The 20,619-nt window shown below is 45.9% G+C and overlaps 2 protein-coding genes across 3 annotated transcripts in view; one reads left to right on the plus strand and one right to left on the minus strand.

Moving 5' to 3' along the window:
• Positions 1-1,753: 1,753 nt before the first annotated feature.
• On the plus strand, positions 1,754-16,646 carry SLC66A1 (solute carrier family 66 member 1). The gene is made up of 8 exons (XM_081203217.1): positions 1,754-1,933; positions 5,686-5,973; positions 7,344-7,473; positions 10,072-10,159; positions 12,188-12,345; positions 13,209-13,301; positions 15,703-15,888; positions 16,323-16,646. Exons 2-8 carry the CDS (start codon positions 5,801-5,803, stop codon positions 16,419-16,421), a joined length of 927 nt encoding a protein of 308 aa, XP_081059343.1. The 5' UTR covers positions 1,754-1,933; positions 5,686-5,800; the 3' UTR covers positions 16,422-16,646.
• A 2,207-nt stretch (positions 16,647-18,853) lies between these two features.
• CAPZB (capping actin protein of muscle Z-line subunit beta) overlaps positions 18,854-20,619 on the minus strand; it is a 71,107-nt gene continuing 69,341 nt past the window's right edge. For both annotated transcript variants that reach the window (XM_081203230.1, XM_081203231.1), the window contains one exon: positions 18,854-19,891. Coding sequence is in view for 1 of the 2 variants with exons in the window: in XM_081203231.1 (XP_081059357.1) it covers positions 19,804-19,891 (88 nt within the window). In the remaining variant the exon portion in view is untranslated. The remainder of the gene's footprint in view (positions 19,892-20,619) is intronic.

The raw sequence follows: 20,619 nt of genomic DNA on the forward strand, positions 1-20,619 counted from the left end.
GGACTTTTTTTTAAAACTTTATTGCAAAACGATTTACATATAACAACACAGACAAAGACAATATATCAATGACAACTAAACATTACCTAACAACACATCTTATAAACTAAGGCCCAGGGTCCGGATGTGGCCCAACGGCCTTCTCAATCCGACCCACGGACGGTCTGGGATGTTTTTACATGAGTAGAATGTGTCCCTGCTCACAAGTGTGACAAGAGTAGCTGCTTTGGACAGTGCCCAGGTTGGGGAGGGGAGGGGCGGGTTTGAAAGAGATGGGGATTTCCCTTGACATTTGGGTCCAGGCTGGTAGTTGGAGATACACTACCCCTGAACTTGGAGGCTCCATTAAGCCCCAGTGGCAAATAGCTGTACTGGCTTGCATCCAATGTTAAGAGTAGAGCAGGGGTAGGCAACCTAAGGCCCAGGGGCCGGATGCGGCCCAATCGCCTTCTCAATCCGGCCTGCGGACAGTCCGGGAATCAGCCTGTTTTTACATGAGTAGAATGTGTCCTTTTATTTAAAATGCATCTCTGGGTTATTTGTGGGGCATAGGAATTCGTCCATTTCCCCCTCCCAAAATATAGTCCAGCCCACCACATGGTCTGAGGGACGGTAGGACTGAAAAAGGTTGCTGACCCCTGGTCTAACATCACACACATTTTTTGAGTTCCAATTTACCTCATTGTGCTCTCGACAAATTCTTAACCTTTACACAATTCCTGTTAAACTGTTACATACCCAGAAAATTTTATACATTTATAAAGGTAAAGGTAAAGGGACCCCTGACAATTAGGTCCAGTCGCAGACAACTCTGGGGTTGTGGCGCTCATCTCGCTCTATACAGCTTCCGGGTCATCGGGCCAGCATGACTAAGCAGCTTCTGGCGAACCAGAGCAGCGCATGGAAACGCTGCTTACCTTCCTGCTGGAGTGGTACCTATTTATCTACTTGCACTTCATGCTTTCGAACTGCTAGGTTGGCAGGAGCAGGGACCGAGCAACAGGAGGTCACCCCGTCATGGGGATTCGAACTGCCTATCTTCTGATCTGCAAGCCCTAGGCTTTGTGTTTTAACCCATAGCGCCACCCAAGTCCCTTCTACATTCATAGTTACCCTTAATATTCAAGATTCAATTTAGACCTGTCAGGCGATTTGCATTTTCACGATATTGTTTTAGATATTCTTTAAATGTTATTCATACTTTACACCCTTTCTGGTTTGAGTTTCCTCTTATTATCCCAGTCATTTTCGCAATTTCCAAGTATTCTATCATCTTCACCTGCCAATCAAGCTTTGTAGGAATTAGACGCATTTCTAGTTTTTTACTACAGTGGTACCTTGGGTTAATTACTTAATTCGTTCCGGAGGTCCGTACTTAACCTGAAACTGTTCTTAACCTGAAGCACCACTTTAGCTAATGGGGCCTCCCGCTGCCGCCACACCGCTGCTCGCGATTTCTGTTCTCAGCCTTAAGCAAAGTTCTAAACCCGAGGTACTATTTCTGGGTTAGCGGAGTCTGTAACCTGCAGCGTCTGTAACCCAAGGTACCACTGTATTCTAAGGCGCCGCCACAACCAAACCGCAGAGCTCCGCCCCGAGGCGCTTCCAAAACAAGGGCGGCGGGCTCTGCGCCTTCCGCGGGGCTGACTCCTTGTTCCCCCCGGCCGGGAGGCGGAGCGAGGCCCCGATTCCTCCCCCTTCGGTGGGGCGGGCTCTGCCGTCAGCTGACTCGGCCGCATCCGCCAACCCTCCCGCCGGCGCCGCAGGGGAGGAGCTGCGGCCGAGTCGGGCGGAGAACAAAACAAAGCCGCGCTCCGGGTCGGCGTCTGAACAGCCGCCAAGAGGAGCGAATCCGGTTTGGGCGCAATGGCACCCCGGGGCGCGCAGACGAGGTCCAGGAGCTAAAGCGCCTTCAGCATCTTTGGGCATCAGAGTGAGTTGAATAATTGCGGTTGGGGGTTGTCCCCAGGGGAAGCAGGGTTCCTAACCCGGGGGTAGGGCACGATGTTTCCCTCCCCCGAGGTCAAACCAGGGCAGGTATTGTTTTAAAACCCTATTTTCCTTTCCCAGCTTAATTTCTTGATGCTAGCTCCGTAGGTTTATCGTACTAGCCAAAGGCCAGGGTGATAAAAATTCGTGATGCTAAGTACAATATATTTATAAATTTTATATACCGCTTGATTTTTTTTAAAAAAAAAACCTTCTCAAAAGCAGTTTCCAAAAGGCAAAACGATAAAATTAGGACAAAAATTTAACAACAATTTAAATAAAATAGCAATAGACTAAAAACAGATTAAAACCCGCATCATAATAATCTGGGGAGGCTTGCGTAAAAATGTTTTTAGCCAGCACCGAAAAGAGGAGAGTGAAGGCTCCTGCCTGATTTCAATGGGCAGGGAGTTCCAAAGTGCATCCACACAAGAAGATTGAGTTATTACTATCTATCGTTATTCCTTGATGACTGTCTTGCAAATGAAATGGAGACCACCTGGAGCTTAGGTTTATCAGGAGGCTGTTTCTCAGCAAGCCCCCATCCCACCGAAGGCCTTGGGTGTGGTTCCTCCTTTCTTACAAAATAAAAAAAGCCACTCTGCCTGTGCTCAGAGGCCTTCCTGTGTCCCAGAACTGTTTAAGGGAAAAACCTTATTATTAAGTGGAGTTTGGTAGGGAGGAAATTTTTTTTGTTCATTCTCTTTGATGGTATAGTGAATGTTTTTTGATGGGTGGGAGATGAATCGTGGCCCATTGCAACTGCTCCTCTTTTTACAAGACCTAATTAATGTACTCCAAGTGGCTTCTTCATTTCCAGACCTCTGCAAAGGTGGAAAGCAGCGATAAACAAGAGTAACTCTGGGCATGTGCCGAGTATATTCCTCCATTTTTTTCTCACAGCCAGTTTGGAACTAGCTTCTTTGTGTTCCACCTGCTATATCTGTCCTGGGGAAGGTCATTGTGGATGGTATCCTGGCTCCTTTTTTGTTTTGTTTTTTGCAACTATTTGTTTTTTTTTGAAACCGTCGCCCTGTTCTTGCAGTAACCAATAGAGACTAACCCAAAAGTTCTGGCCTCTAGCTATAGCAGAGTAGATTTCCCCCACCAAATTTCCATCAGGCAAAACCCTCACTGTCCCTTCGGGACAGTTCCTTCTTGGCTACTGTGAGAGAACAGGATACTCTCTAAATCATGGGTAGGCAAACTAAGGCCCGGGGGCCGGATCTGGCCCAATTGCCTTCTAAATCCGGCCCGCAGACAGTCCGGGAATCAGCGTGTTTTTACATGAGTAGAATGTGCGCTTTTATTTAAAATGCATCTCTGGGTTATTTGTGGGGCCTGCCTGGTGTTTTTACATGAGTAGAATATGCCCTTTTACAGTGGTACTTTGGGTTACAGATGCTTCATGTTACAGACGCTTCAGGTTACAGACTCCGCTAACCCAGAAATAGTACCTCGGGTTAAGAACTTTGAGAACAGAAATCGCGCGGCGGCGGGAGGCCCCATTAGCTAAAGTGGTACCTCAGGTTAAGAACAGTTTCAGGGTAAGGACGGACCTCTGGAACGAATTAAGTTCTTAACCCGAGGTCCCACTGTATTTAAAATGCATCTCTGGGTTATTTGTGGGGCATAGGAATTTGTTCATTCCCCCCCCAAAAAAAAATATAGTCCAGCCCTCACAAGGCCTGAGGGACAGTGGACCGGCCCCCTGCTGAAAAAGTTTGCCGAGCCCTGCTCTAAATTCTCCAAGTGATCTCTGTCCGTGAGGGCTGGTAGTTTTGTAACCTCTTTTCCACCCGGATCTGTAGAAGGAAAAACAGCCTTTTGTCCTCACCTAGAACAGACCAGGGATGTGGGGCTGGGGAGACGCCACTGGACGACTTCTCAGACAAACATTCGGATAGCAAACCAGGTCACCGTGTGGTAAATACTGAAGTGGTTTGTCACCCTCCTGTTTACACACACCAAGGTGAAGCGCTCCAGAATCTGGTCTTCCCTTTGGACTCCAGTCAGAAAGTTGTTTTTTGTTTTTAAAAAAAGCTTTTTAGTTTCTTGTTTGGCTGGCAAAAAAGAAAAAAGAAAAAAAAGAATTCAGCTTTGGAAGACCAAACTCTCTCTCTCCCCCCCCCTCTCTCATGTGTGTGTGTGTCAGAATGAAAAATAAATTTTGTGCTGAAATGACGATTTCTCTGTGCCTGCAAAGCAAGAATATGTGCTAGGGTGGGCAATTCTTGCCGGCTAAAGTCCTCTCTCTTTTCTTTTGCCTGTGGGATTGTGAAAGGGCTCCCTGCTCACGAGCCAAGTGTGATTCTTTCTTGAGCTGTTTTCGTGTCAGCTGTCCCCATCCCAGAAAAAGTGCTTTGTAAGAGCAGCTGCTTTGGACAGTGCCCAGGGAGGGGAGGGGCGGGTTTGAAAGAGATGGGGATTTCCCTTGACATTTGGGTCCAGACTGGTAGTTGGAGATACACTACCCCTGAACTTGGAGGCTCCATTAAGCCCCAGTGGCAAATAGCTGTACAGTGGTACCTCGGGTTACATACGCTTCAGGTTACAGACTCCGCTAACCCAGAAATAGTACCTCAGGTTAAGAGCTTTGCTTCAGAAATCGTGCTCTGGTGGCGCGGCAGCAGTGGGAGGCCCTATTAGCTAAAGTGGTGCATCAGGGTAAGAACAGTTTCAGGTTAAGTACGGACCTCCAGAACGAATTAAGTACTTAACCCGAGGTACCACTGTACTGGCTTGCATCCAATGTTAAGAGTAGACCAGGGGTAGGCAACCTAAGGCCCGGGGGCTGGATGCGGCCCAATTGCCTTCTCAATGTGGCCCGCGGACGGTCCGGGAATCAGCGTGTTTTTACATGAGTAGAATGTGTCCTTTTATTTAAAAGGCATCTCTGGGTTATTTGTGGGGCATAGGAATTCGTTCATTTTTTCCTCCAGAATATAGTCTGGCCCACCACATGGTCTGAGGGACAGTGGACCGGCCCGCAGCTGAAAAAGGTTGCTGACCCCTGGAGTAGACCAACCACACAGTTTGGCTAATTTAGGTTCATTCATTTCAGTGGGTCTGCTTAGTTGGATAAAGGTAAAGGGACCCCTGACCATTAGGTCCAGTCGTGGCCAACTCTGGGGTTGCGGTGCTCATCTCACTTTATTGGCCGAGGGAACCGGCGTACAGCTTCCAGGTCATGTGGCCAGCAGGACTAAGCCGCTTCTGGCGAACCAGAGCAGCGCACGGAAACGCTGTTTACCTTCCCGCCGGAGCGGTACCTATTTATCTACTTGCACTTTGACCTGCTTTTGAACTGCTAGGTTGGCAAGAGCAGGGACCGAGCAACGGGAGCTCACCCCGTCACAGGGATTCGAACTGCCAACCTTCTGATCAGCAAGCCCTAAGCTCTGTGGTTTAACCCACAGTGCCACCCGCGTCCCTTGCTTAGTTGGATACAACCCTTTAAACGAGCCTCCTCCAACCTGATTCCCTCTAGATGTTTGTTTAGCGTTCTAGGTTAAAATTATGGATTAAAATTTGTGTCTGAGAAGGCTTTACCTAAAGGGGAAAGTTTTTCGCAGGCGTCGGGAAGAATACAATTGAGACATTTGACCAATGTCAATTAGCAGGGAGTTTCAGAGTGCAGCCACGCTAAAAGACTGGTTCCTATGACACTTATTTCTTTCCTTTCTTCCTTGGCAGGTTCACGGTTCGGCTATGGACAAACAATCCTGCCTCTTATGTTTTGTGTGACATCTGTGGCCTTGCCTCCCTTTCCCTAAATTCCCTAAATTGAGCCTTTGCTCAGATACGCACGATGCCGGTTCATCTGCAAATGATCGGTTCCCTGAGCATGAATTTTTCCGATTGCCCCAATGGCTCCCAGTGGGTTTGGGAGATATTCCACGAATGTGCCCAGGATGGCTGGGACATATCCAGTGTGGTGCTGGGCTTGCTCTCCATCTTCTGCTTTGCTGCGGCGTCTTTCCCGTAAGTAACAAAAAGCAAAAACAACAACGGTTGCTTCCTCTTTGGTTGCCTTGAGAGATCAGATCTCCTAATTGAAGAACTCAACAACCCACTGCTGGAATGACGGGCGAGTTTCTCATTGCTAACCAACCCTGACGCAACGTCTTTTTTTGGGGAGACATGAGTCACTTCCCGCTCGAGCAAGTCTCCTGCTGCCCTTAGGAAACTCCGAGCTTTCCTCTTTTCCCCTTTCTTTGCAGTGGCAACGACAAAATTCCTCCAAATGAGACATGAAGCTCATGTGGCTGGTTGCAGTCTCGAGCAAGATAGTGCGCCCTGTGCTGCAACATTTTGTTGCAGGTTTTCAGCTACGTTGTCTCTTAAATTAAAGCTCAGGAAATATATCTACTTATTACTCACCAAATGGATCCAGGGCAGGTTGCGAAAACATCATTTAAAATGAAGTGCATAGGTGAAGCAGCGGTCGTTGCTTGCTTCAGATGTATTGAGAAAGATCGCTCTGTGGAAAAATGGTTGCAGGTTAGGTGGCCCGTTGACCTGATACAGTGGTGCCCCGCTAGACGGAAAACTCGCAAGACGAAAAAACCGCTAGACGAAGAGAATCACAGAATGGATTCTTTTCGTCTTGCGAGGCACCACTGTACATTCTTAAATACATGTATATCTTTTTTGCCCAGGCTTTCCCTAACCCAAAAGACCCTGTCTTTATTTGTCTGAATTCCCTGAAATTTTATTTGTTTTTGTCTGCTTTTCTGCTCACCAGAACTTACTTAACCAGGCCTTTGGTTGATTTGATTGACATCCTATGACCTTTTAAAATGTGGTGGGTTGTTTTTTTGGGGGTGGAGGTTATTGGGTTGTTGTTGTTTTTTTATTTTGTTTATGTATTTTGTGGTTTTATATTTTGATTTTATTCTCTGAACTGCCCTGAAACCTCCGGGTATAGGGCGGTAATATAAATTCGACAAATAAAATAAAAAATAAACAAATGTTTTGCTGTATACAGCTTGCATTTTTGTTTCTGCAATGTTGTTTGTTTTGCATCCTACCCTTTTTAGAGATTAAAAAATTTCATGCAGTTTATGCATGCTTTTAAATAAACGAATGTAAAATACAACCCGTAAAACTAACTAATATCAAAGTAGTAAAACAGAAGCACAGAACTATCTCTATATATAAAAAGCAATATTGTAAACGTGTGTGTATATGTGTCTGTGTGTGTCTACATGCAGACTTCTACAATCTTACTTTTTTTTGACTGGGGGGGCCTGGTCATCTGGAGATAAAATGTGCTTGCCCTAGGTGACCAAGCAAAGCTTGACCAGCAAGCCTACTCTAACTGCTTCTTCCTCCAATGTCTCCCCTTGTAGCCAATACTACCTGGCCTGTAAAACTGGGATTATGGACCAGGCGTTATCTGTCTACTTCCTGTTGGGATGGTTAGGAGGAGACTCTTTAAACCTGATTGGGTCGTTCTTGGCTGACCAGCTACCACTACAGGTAAGAAGAGCCTTTCTGGAGCAGAGTGAACTGAACTGAAATGGATGCCCTCATCCACGTTTTGCGGGGTTTAAAATAGGACCACTTTGTTTTGCCCTGGTCAGACCTCACCTGGGAGTCCTCTGTCCAGTTCTGGGCATCCAATCCAGATCTGCATTGGCTCCCAGTACGTTTCCAAGCACAATTCAAAGTGTTGGCGCTGACCTTTAAAGCCCTAAACGGCCTCGGTCCTGTATATCTGAAGGAGCATCTCCACCCCCATCATTCTGCCCGGACGCTGAGGTCCAGCACCAAGGGCCTTGTGGCGGTTCCCTCATTGCGAGAAGTGAGGCTACAGGGAACCAGGCAGAGGGCCTTCTTGGTAGTGGCGCCCGCCCTGTGGAACGCCCTCCCATCAGATGTCAAAGAGATAAACAACTACCTGACATTCAGAAGACATCTTAAGGCAGCCCTGTTCAGGGAAGTTTTTAATATTTAACACTGTACTGTTTTTAACACTTGATTGGGAGCCACCCAGAGTGGCTGAGGAAACTCAGCCAGATGGGCGGGGTATAAATAAGAAATTATTATTATTATTATTATTATTATTATTATTATTATTATTATTATTATTATTATTATTTATTATGAAGATAATAAGCAGCTATCTTATCTTTAAAAAACATCTTAAGGCAGCCCTGTTTAGGGACGTTTTTAATATTTAACACTACTGTTTTTAACACTTGATTGGGAGCCGCCCTGAGTGGCTGGGGAAACTCAGCCAGATGGGCAGGGTATAAATAAATAAATAAATTATTATTATTATTATTGTCATCATCATCATCCCAGTTTAAGGATATTGACCATCTGGAATGGGATCTGAGGAGGGTGACCCAAGAGAATCAAGGGTAGGCATAGGCTAGGTTACCAAATGTCCCCGGTTCCCAGGGACAGTCCCCGGATTTGCAAATCTGTCACCGGACAAAGTCCGTCCCTGGAATGTCCCCATATTTGAAAATCTGTCCCTGGGAAACGTGACAGCGGCAGCCCCAGCAGCCCGGAGGCAGTCTGGTAGCGCAGTTGGCTCTGGCTGGCTTCAGGAGCTGCTCGCTGCCGCCACCACTGCCAAAGGTGAACCAGGGACGCCTGGCGGTACAGATCTCCTGCCCCCTTCCCCTTTTGTTTTGACAGATCGGGGGAGGCTCAGGAGTCGTGGGCGGGCAGGCGTTGCCTAGGAGGGGCGCAAGGCGCGCGGTTTCTCTTCCAGGCAAGGTGCAAAGCCCTTCTTTCGCACCCTGCGAAACATAAATGCGCAGAGTTTTTTAAAAGGCAGCCCTGTTTAGGGAAGCTTTTAATGTTTAATAGGTTATTGTATTTTAGTGTTCTGTTGGAAGCCGCCCAGAGTGGCTGGGGAAACCCAGCCAGATGGGCGGGGTATAAATAAATTATTATTATTATTATTATTATTATTATTATTATTATTGTTGTTGTTGTTGTTGTTGTTGTTGTTGTTGTTGTTGTTATTGTTATTGTTATTGTTATTGTTATTATTTTATTTATTATTATTAAAACTGGGCAATGACCGCCTGCCTGCGACTCCCGAGCCTTCCTCAATCTGTCAAAACAAAGGGGGGAAGGGGGCAGGAGATCAGAGAAGGCTTGGGAGTCACAGGCAGGCGGCACACTGTTGCCCAGTTTTTAAAAAACTGCGCATTTATGTTTCACAGGGTGCGAAAGAAGGGCTTTGCTCCTTTATACAATATGCATGCGTGCTTGGGCCCAGGGTCTTTTGCCTCACCATCCCCACTGCTAACTCCCTGTTGCTACTCAACTTCAAAAAAATATATATTTTTTAAACGTCCCTAGATTGACTGAAAAAAATCTGGTAACCATAGCATAGGCAAACTCCGCCCCCCCATATGTTTGGGACTACAATTCCCATCATCCCTAGCTAACAGGACCAGTGGTCAGGGATAATGGGAATTGTAGTACCAAACATCTGGAGGGCCAGAGTTTGCCTATGCCTGATCAAGGGTCTGGAAACCAAGCCATATGAGGAATGGTTGAGGGAGTTGGGGATGTTTAGCCTGGAAAAGAGGAGACATCATAGCCATCTATCTCATTGGCTGTCACATGGAAGATGGAACAAGCTTGTTTTCTCCTGCTCTGGAGGGTAGGACTCGAACCCATGGCTTCAAGTTACAAGACAGGAGATTCCGACTAAACGTCAGGAATGACTTTCTGCCTATAAGAGCTGTTGGCAGGGGAACGGACTTCCTTTGGAAGGTGGCGGGATGCTCCCTCGTGAGGTTTTAAAACTCAGGTTGGGTAGTCATCTGTCAGAGATTCTTCAGCAGTGATTCTTGCACTGAACCATGGGGTTGGTCTAGATGACCCTCGGGGTCCCTTCCAACTCGACAATTCCAAGATTCTGTGGAAATGAATTCAGTGAAAGAATGTGATTTGTGACTGCAGATTAGGACAATCTTTTTTCCATACTTGATCACTTTGCCGAATCGGTATAGCCTGTGGGTACAGAATTTTAATTCTTTTAAATTCAGAGTTGCTGTTGACAGCCCTCTCTCTCTCTCTCTCTCTCTCTCTCTCTCTCTGCCACAGGTATACACAGCCATCTATTACGTACTGGCAGACCTGCTTATGATGTCTCTCTACCTCTATTACAAAGTCAAGAACCAGAACCGAACCTGTAAGTTTCAACTCACTAACACGGGCCAAGAAAAGCAGGTTTTGCAAAACAAATTAACAGTTGTAACTTTTTTCAAAAAACCCAAAACATTAGCCCTGTTTTCAGGAAATACCTTCAACACAAGTTGGGGCCCCATTTAAGGGTTTGGGGCATGCAACTTAATTCTATTTTTTATCTCTGGGCATGTGCAGAGTTCTCTGCCCTACTTTGCCTATGGTTAACAACGAACCAAAGCGTCAGGGCTGCGATTTTCCTGGAAGACCCTTTAAACCTTTCTACTCAATGCTCACCGACTTCCAGGGTGGAATGCAAGCTGGTATGGGTGTGCACTCTGTACATGCTCTAAGGCTCACTTAATTGGCTCCAGGGCTCAACATCTACCCTGCCACTGCATAACCACGTTCCTGTTGTCAGTTTGCATAGTGCTATCAGTTTGTGTGATGCTTTAGAGTACAAAAGGGCAGATTGTTGCCTCAAAACACCTACAATCTAAAGTTTGGCAAGGATTCATAAATTAGAAGCCCTGCGTCAATCTTGAATCCCAATCCTTAAATCCTCCCCCACCCTTTAAAACAAAGGACTTGCCTCTCCATCTTGTTAATTTCATCAAACTTTTTTTTATTTTAACCAATCCTTTCTGTAGATCTGTTAACTCTGTGAACAACTTCCTAGCTGCTGATAATGAATTTATCTCTTCCTCTTTTTTTGAGATATTTTAACACTGTGAGGCTGAAGGTCAGTGGCCGGGTGTCATTTTGAGACTGTTCCCCTAAAGGAAAATCTGTTACTGATGCCATGATTCTGGGAAACCCTAAATGTACCCCCCAAAAGCCACAGTAGGGCTAAACATTACTAATAATGATTTATTATGACTAATTGCACTTTTTTTCCTCTATTGAGCTCATGTAATCCCCAAAATAATTCTGGGAGGTAGGTTAGGCTGAGAGGGCAGGTAGCGGTGCCCAGTGAGCCTAACGACTGAGGGGGCAGATTTGAACCCTGTTCTCTCCCAGGTTCTGGCAAAACAGTCTAACCACTACGCCACACTGCCTCTCATATCCCAACTTTCCTCCAAGTGGCATACGTGGTTCTCCCCGATCCATTTTGCCCTCACGAAAACAACCCTGCGGGCTAGAATAGGCCGAGAGGCAGTGACGGGCCCAAGCTCCCTCAGCGAGCTTTGCGGCTGAGTGGGGTCTGCTGTCCCAGGTCCTAGGCTGATGCTCCAAACCGCTACGCCACACTGCTGAAATGTTGGGGAAATTGTCAGGCAGAAGCTTGCCTCATTGGTCCAGCTCTGAGGGCCTTCTGGTGGTTCCCTCACTGCGAGAAGTGAGGTTACGGGTGAACCAGGCAAAGGGCCTTCTCGGTAGTGGCACCCACCCTCCCATCAAATGTCAAGGAAATAAACAACCATCTGACTTTTAGAAGACATCTGAAGGCAGCCTGTATAGAGAAGTTTTTAATGTTTGATGTTTTAGTATGTTTTTATACAGGGGTCAGCAAACTTTTCAGCAGGGGGCCAGTCCATTGTCCCTCAGACCTTGTGAGGGGGTGGACTATATTTTGGGGGAAAATAATGAAAAAATTCCTATGCCCCACAAATAACCCAGAGATGCATTTTAAATAAAAGCACACATTCTACTCATGTAAAAACACGCTGATTCCCGGACCGTCCGTGGGCTGGATTTAGAAGGCAATTGGGCCACATCCGGCCCCCGGGCCTTAGGTTGCCTACCCCTGTGTTAGATGATGTGTTGTTAGTTAATATTTAGTTGTCATTGAGATACTGTCTTTGTGTTGTTATATGTAAATTGTTTTGCAATAACAATTGCAAACCCATGTTTTTATATGTCCCAGAGTGGCTGGGGCAACCCATCCAGATGGGCAGGATACAAAGAATAAAATTATTATTATTACTTCGGGAAACTTTTTAAGGGGGTTTCCCATCCCCTTGTTCACACGCCCCTCCCTCTCTGGCCAGTTTTCTGCCTTATCCTAAACCAATTTCTCTCTTTCCCTCCTCAGTCTCCGCTTCAATCAATGCTGCTTTTGCGTTCCTCGTTGTGGGAACGGTATCTGTGACCTCCATCCTGGGCAGACCCTCCTCTCTTCCCAGAGATGACACTGTGTCCTTCAGAGGGAGGGTGCTTCTCTCGTCCGCAGAAGATCGTCCTGGGTGGGAGGTATGCTTGTTTATTTGTTTCACCTAAAGAGCGGAAGCTGGAGGTCATGTGAGGCTCAGGGCAAGCCTGGTGCTCAGGTTTCTGCTAGAAGAACCCCCCCCCCCCAATTTATGACATAGTTATGACAAATGTATGATGTTTCACTAAGGGTGTTATGGGTAATATGGAAAACCTATAAAAAGGGGGGGGGACGCGGGTGGCACTGTGGGTTAAACCACGGAGCCTAGGGCTTGCTGATCAGAAGGTCGGCTGTTCAAATCCCTGCGAACCACAGAGCCTAGGGCTTGCTGATCAGAAGGTCAGTGGTTCGAATCCCCGCAACGGGGTGAGCTCCTGTTGCTCTGTCCCTGCTCCTGCCAACCTAGCAGTTCGAAAGCACATCAAAGCGCAAGTAGATAAATAGGTACCGCTCCAGTGGGAAGGTAAACGGCGTTTCCGTGCGCTGCTCTGGTTGGCCAGAAGCGGCTTAGTCATGCTGGACACATGACCCGGAAGCCCTATGCCGGCTCCCTCGGCCAGTAAAGCAAGATGAGCGCCACAACCCCAGAGTTGACCATGACTGGACCTAATGGTCAGGGGTGGGCACCAGGGGGAAAAGGCTTTGTCAATCCCACCTGCTAATGGACCTAGTCTGTTTTGACTTTACACTATTTTGCCTTTACACGCTGTTCCCAGAAAATAACCCCACTGTAAACTGAGAGCTGCCTATATTTCCTTATTCTTGAAAAACTAATAAAAAATATTTTCAAAAAATAGAGGAGGGGAGCCAGAGGGCGGCAGGCTGGTTTGGGCAGAATTAATTTTAAAGCTGTTCTGTCCTTGGACCATTTATTTATTTTTAACGGCCTCGTTTCCTTCCGCAGCCTTTCACCCAGCAAGAAATTATTGGTTTCATTATCGGGTCTGTTTCGTCTGTTCTCTACCTGCTTTCCCGAGTCCCACAGATCTACACGAATGTAAGCTGCGCTCGGGGAAATGGGGCCGGGTCTGTTTCAGTACCAGCGGCTCTTTCAGGCTGGCTTGGGAGGGAGGTTACAGTATCTCAGTGGCAGAGCAGCTGCTCTGCATGTCAAAGTTCCTGGGTCAACTCCCAGTGGATTTCCGGATAGGGCCGAGAGAGACAGGGCATCTGAAACCCTGGGTGGCTACTGCCAGTCAGAGAAGATCAAGCTAAATGGAGCAGTGGTCTGACTCAGCATGAGGGCAGCTGACTTTGCTTTTGTTTAAATGGGCCCTTTTCTTTGAACCATGAGGACCAGAATTTTACTTTTTTAAAAAAACTTTTATTGATACAGTGGTACCTCGGGTTGCATACGCTTCAGGTTACAGACTCCGCTAACCCAGAAATAGTGCTTCAGGTTAAGAACTTTGCTTCAGGATGAGAACAGAAATCATGCTCTGGCAGTGTGGCAGCAGCGGGAGGCTGCATTAGCTAAAGTGGTGCTTCAGGTTAAGAACAGTTTCAGGTTAAGAACAGACCTCCGGAACAAATTAAGTACTTAACCTGAGGTACCACTGTAAATGCAATACTTACAAACACAAAACACTAAACCAACTTATTATACATAGATACATACACTTCTCGACTCAGATTAAAAAAAAATCAAAACAGACAAACTAAACTTACCAACATAAATCTTGACTTCCCTCCACCTGTGTATGGCTTCCTTTGTTTCTTTTCTTCTTTTCGCTGTATTATCAATATTATTTTTGACTATCTCATCTTATACCCATTTCTTCTTAATTTTCTTTTTTTACTCTATAAGTTTCATTCATTGCATATTGATATATTAATACCAGAACCATGTCTTTTTATGTATTTCTTCATGGAAGTCCACTCTATCAGTTTTTGGTCTGATTGGCTTCTTACCACTGCTGTAAGTCTTGCTGATTCTATATATTCACAAAATCTTATTTGCCAATCTCTTATTGAGGGAGTTTTTTCTCCCAATTTTTTGCTATAATCATTCTGGCCGCAGCGGTTGCATATAAGAAAACTTTTTCCCTAGCGGCAGGAATATAGAATTTTACTTTCTTTTTAGCAGATAGCAGAGCATTCTGCTTTGCTTGCACATGGTCTGAGGTTCCATCACCAATCAAAAAAGGTTGGGCTGCTGGGGAGGGGAAAGGCCCTTCCCTGGTCTGTGGTCTTGGAGAGCTGCTGCCAGTCAGAGTAGACTGTATGGGGCTAGATGGGTGAATAGTCTGACCTGATCCAAAGCAGGCTTTGCTCATTTTCTGCAGTGGCTGCGACTGGGTGGGAGAGAGATCACAAGTAGCCATCAGGAGCTCAGCTCAGTTTGGCTGCTAAAAACAAACCTTTTGCACGTGGTAGATCTGAAGAACGCAAGAACAGCCTGGCTACTGGATCAGACCAATGGCTCATCTATTCCAGTTCTGACACCCAGATGCCCCAAAAGGAAGCTCAAAAGCAGGACCTGAGCCTATCGCTCTTGTGATTCCCAGCATTCAATATCTAGAGTTTTACTGCCTCCAGGCAGAGCATAGCCATCAAGGCTAGTAGCTGTTGATTTTGGATTCTAGTATTAAAAAACCCACCACCAATGTAGATCTGAGAAGCCTGAAGTCTGCTTCTGTCTGCACGATTCCAAACGCATCTGCGTTGTTTGCCTTAAAGGTAAAGGTAAAAGGACCCCTGATCATTAGGTCCAGTCGTGACTGTCTCTGGGGTTGCGGCGCTCATCTAGCTTTATTGGCCGAGGGAGCCAGCGTACAGCTTCCGGGTCATGTGGCCAGCATGATTAAGCCGCTTCTGGCGAACCAGAGCAGCGCACGGAAACGCCGTTTACCTTCCCACTGGAGTGGTACCTATTTATCTACTTGCCCTTTGACGTGCTTTCGAACTGCTAGGTTGGTAGGAGCAGGGACCGAGCAACGGGAGCTCAGCCTGTCATGGGGATTCGAACTGCCGAACTTCTGATTGGCAAGTCCTAGGCTCTGTGGTTTAACCCACAGCACCACCCGCGTCTCTGTTATTTGCCTTAGATGTCCGCAATTGCACCACATTCTTCCTGACTCTCTGATAAGTGTTCCCGACTCTCTGATAGGTGTTCAGTCCCTGAAGGAATTGGCAGGTAGGGCTGGGAAAATATTCCCTGCCAGAAAACCTTGAGAGCTGCTATTGTTGTTGTTGTTGCTGCTGCTAATAATAATAATAATTAATAATAATAATAAATAATAATTTATTATTTATACTCCACCCATCTGGCTGGGTTTCCCCAGCCACTCTGGGCGGCTTCCAACAGAACACTAAAATACAATAACCTATTAAACATTAAAAGCTTCCTTAAATAGGGCTGCCTTGATAATTGCAATTCTTCTTAACTTACCCTGCAGTTCAAGAGAAAATCGACCGTCGGCATATCTTATTCCCTCTTCGCTCTGGTGATGCTGGGGAACACTTTGTACGGACTCAGCGTCCTGCTGAAAAACCCGGATCGGGGCCAAGCTGAAGGCAGCTACGTCATCCACCACCTGCCATGGCTGATTGGCAGTTTGGGAGTCCTGGCTCTCGACATCATTGTATCCTTTCTCTTTCTGCCCCGACCCCCACCCCCAGCCAGAGTTCAGATTTGTTTACGTTGGGATTGGGTCCACCTATGTTCAGCTCCTGGGAGGAAAGTGAGAGCAAATGGGTCCACTCTGCTGCATCTTCTCTTCTGCTCCTCTGCCCTGTCTTCATGCAAATCCAGAATTGTGATGAAGCATTCCAATGGGGCTGCGTGATGACAGCCTTACGTTTTTATCTATATAGGAAGATATATGCTGCTGCCTTGATTTCTTTTCTCTTTTTTTTTGCAACACCACATTTAAGTAGCAAGGGTCTTTTTAAAAAAAATAAAAGGATTACACAGATTAATTTGAGATGGACCAATGGTAAAATCAAGAGGCACACAATTAAAAACTAAAATTGGCTCTTCCTGTTGCAGAAACTGTCCTTAACTTCACCAATTCAGATCTCATTTCAGTTCCTTGCCTACCGCCGGAAGAGGCTACCATCACTTGAAGAGAGAGAGGCTCTCCTGGGTGCGCAAGAGGAACCTACCGAAAGCTGACAAGGCACGATTTTTAAGTGAATGAAGATGCTGTGAAGGCCTTCTCCATTCCTCTGGACTTTGGAGAGCACGCAACAGTTAAATCTTTTACTGTTGAACAGATCCTTCTCCTTTTTGGGGTTGGGCTGTGACTACCTCTAAACGGACAATGTTTCTATTTAAAAGGGTGGGCTGGGGAATTAATCTCACAGGTTGTAAACTGAGGAGTGAAAATGGTGCATTTTTTTTTTTTTAATTTTTAAGTGTCTTTTGGAACTCAAGATGCACATAGCTCCCTCTTCACAATCACAATCCAAAATAAGGAAAAATGTAATTTAATGAGGAGGTTTGGATGGGATCAAAGGGAAATCACTGCAAGTGGGGATTGGTTAAAGCTATATCTCTGGGCTTCAAAGAGTTACTTGCCTTCATAAACACAGTCACAGGTGAATTCTGCCAAGGGGTGAAGGGCAGAGGTCTTCGGTGGCACACACATTGGGCATTCATTGTGAATAAGTGTTTTATTTGCACAGATGGATAAATATGAAAATAAACTTAACCCCCACTTTCTAATAATGTCTGGATGCATTGGGAGAAGACGAAACAGAACCGTGGACAGCCAAGGAAGCTCAGTGTTGGAAGATTTGGGGCAGGTAAAATTCTTCACCCAGCACATAGTTAAAAGTGTGGAACTTGCCCCCATAGGTGGCAGTCACAGCCACCAACTTGGATGACTTTGAGAGTATTGGACAAATTCATAGAGAAGAGGGCTATCCATAATGGAGGCAGTAGTGTTTCTGGATAGCAGCTGCTGGAAATGGAGAGGGCTGGTTTTCCATTGGGGCATCTGCTTGGCCACTGTGAAAACAGGATGCTGGACTAGACGGGCCAGCAATAAGTAACCAAACAAACCCCTGTGTTGCAAAGAGAACGCCAGCAATGTCTAGGCAACATGATGACCATATACATACGTAATAGACAGTCTTTATAGAATTCCTTCAAACGATAACAAGTACAAAATTTAGCAGTTCTATATCCTCCCACCACGCTGACGAAGAATTCTACAAAACAGTAGTCAATATCCGGACTCACTGTTCAGTGTTGGACATCATATTTGCTGAATAAATACACAAAGCTTCACAGCTTGTCTTTCATCATACACAGTTTGGTACCTCGCTTCATTTAAAGATTTTCAGAGACTTTGAGACTAAAGATTTCATTTTGTACTTGTTATGGTTTGAAGGAATTCTATAACATATGTCTATGGTCATCGTGTTGCCTAGACATGCTGACGGACTAGATGGGCCAGCAGATCATTCTTTTCGTTGTTAATCTTGGCCACAATCTCACTCCTCTCTTCAGTGTTGATATTTGAACAGGATAGGTTTCCTGGGGGTGTTTTAGTCAGCCTAAACTCTGGAAAGGTGAGGGTGTCCCCCCCCACAAAAGGTAAAGGGATCCCTGACCATTAGGTCCAGTCACGAACGACTCTGATGTTGCGGCGCTCATCTCACCTTACTGGCAGAGGGATCCGACGTACAGTTTCCGGGTCATGTGGCCAGCAGGACTAAGACACTTCTGGCGAACCAGAGCAGTGCACGGAAATGCCGTTTACCTTCCCGCCAGAGTGGTACCTATTTAACTACTTGCACTTTGATGTGCTTTCGAACTGCTAGGTGGGCAGGAGCAGGGACTGAACAACAGGAGCTCACCCCGTCACGGGGATTCAAACTGCCGACCTTCTGATCGGCAAGTCCTAGGTGCTGTGGTTTAGACCACAGCGCCACCCATGTCCATAACATGTTGACTGCAAAAATGATACTAGAAAACTCTGGTTGTGAATACAGAAGTAGGTGACCTCTAGTATAACTCAAGCCAGCCCATCACTCTTCCCAGGAAATACTTTGCTGCTTTAAAATGTAGGCAGGTCATGTAATTCAAATTGAGGCCGGTTTGTGGAGGAAAACACCTCAAAACAGAGTAGGAACTTTCTTCACACTCTTGACAGAGACCTCTCCTTCCCTCCCAGCACTTCAATTCTCGGAGCTCCCTGTGGGGAGAATGGGCTGCTAAACCACTCTGGGAACTCTAGTTCTGAGGGGGTAAAATGTGCCCCCCCCCACAACTTTTAGCATCCTTAACAAAACTACAGCCATGACTGTTTAAAAGTGGTATCATAGAACTTTAAGTGCACGGTGTGAATGTGGCCAGTCTTTCAACACAGCCCAGTGTTTTTCAAATTTGGATCTCCAGCTGTTGTTGGACTACAACTCCCATGATCCCTGACCAATGGTTCCACTAGCTGGGGATGATGGGAGTTGTAATCCAGTAACCTTTGGGGAGAGTGCATGCTAGACAGGCTATCCCACTGACTGACTTGTTACAAGCACCACCACGTATCAAACCAACCCCCTATAAGGAACATGCAAAAACTGTGAACTTCCCAACGCAAGTTTTCACATTTTTTTGTGGTTTATTTTTTTATTTTTAAGTATGGAGGCTCAAGTATAAGATGTAGATTCCGATTTAAGCATTACAAATAAAATAAAAATAACCGGGGAGGGGTGGGTTTAAAAAATTTTCTGCATTCCATAGAAATCAAAACAAGAGAAGGGATTTGGGGGGCGGGGAACAGAGAAAGCACCTCACTGTCCCCATTAAGAAAGAACATCTTGCAGCCATCACCAACTCAGCAAAATTCCTCGCAGCTCAAAAAGTCGGTGGGTGGGTGGGAGAGAGTTTACTTCAGCCTTCTGCACACCCCCCTCCCGCACAGCCCCCCACCCCCAAACATACATGGAACAATTTCTTTTCCAGTTTTTCGTTTTCCTCTTTCACACACCACAGTATATAATAAAGTTTTTTTGTTGTTTGTTTTGTTTTACATTTTTTACACCAATGTAACAAAAGATGAAAAGAAAAAAGCACAGGGAGGGGAGGGGACGGAAGGAAGGAGGGAGGGAGGGGTAAGACTAACAGAATGGCCTGGTGATTTTATGCATATAGATGTTGGGGTGGGGGCCAGGGGGGAAAAAACAGGGCAACAAAATAAACACCACCCCCTCCCGTGGATCTTTCTCTCTACAGAAATGCACTCCGCAAAGTCTCGAGAATTAAAAAAAAATAATGGTGCAAATTAAGCCAAGAGAGAGAGAGAGACTGATGAAAGTTTATACAGCTTTATTCATCCGGGGTGGGGTTAGGGAGGGGGTGGGACTTGAGACAGCACTTTGTACGTGGGCATGATGTGATGGAGACGCAGACAGAAAAAATAGTGGCAGGCGGGTGGTGGGGGAGAGGAGAAAGGAAGAGGGGGGAAAGTTCTCTAAGAAAAAGGAATCTAATGAGAGCATGGCATGTCTCGTTAGCATCGTCAACGGAGCGGGTTTTCTTCGTTTTCGTTTTAGCTTTGCTGCTTCTTCTTCAAAGCCTCCACCAGGTCGATCTTCAGAGCTTCTTGCTTTGATTTGTCCGCAAAAGTCTGCACAGACCTGGAGGGAGAGAACCAGAGGGTTAAAAACCAAGATTGCAGAGTGGCTGATTGGGAAGGGGCCTTGGATTTGCGTTTTGGGGAGAGAAGAGGCAGAAACTTATACGTTATATAGTTATCTAAGAGCTCCATTTTCTGGAAGATGACTCTTCTGGCATTCCACAGGTTCCTTGCTAATTGTGACATCTCCCTGAAATCTGTTGAGGCCTCTTCCCAACTGCTGTATGCATTCTGGATTAATTTACATTACTGTGTAATGACTGCCAAGTGTCTTAAAAAGTAGTTGAAAGTCATAGTCCGAAGGATCTTATTTTTCCAAGTGATTCTCTTGCAAACCTACCTTTTTGTAAACTGCTCTGTGTTGTTTAGCAATCGAGCTGTATATAAATTTCGTGACGGACTGACTGAAGAGCCTAGTAGGCTGCAGCCCATGCTAGCTGGGGGAGAAAGCAACAGCTCTCTCATCTACTGTCATGCCTCTGTTACTCAGATAGACTAATGCTGAATGTGGAGGTTCCATGGCACCATCACTGCTGGCAGACGGATCCCCTCCATATCCTAGCAGTGAAGGAGCAGTTGGCCATTATTTCACACCTCCTTAGGTTTCCACAACTCTACTGGAAAACTACTTCCAGTCTGTTCTTTCTATCTATCTATCTATCTATCTATCTATCTATCTATCTATCTATCTATTGCTTTAGTAGACAAAATCAAACCCACACACGTTTT

The sequence above is a fragment of the Podarcis bocagei genome (assembly GCF_964188305.1).
Source record: "Podarcis bocagei genome assembly, chromosome: 7".
In the NCBI taxonomy this organism is placed as follows: Eukaryota; Metazoa; Chordata; class Lepidosauria; order Squamata; family Lacertidae; genus Podarcis; species Podarcis bocagei.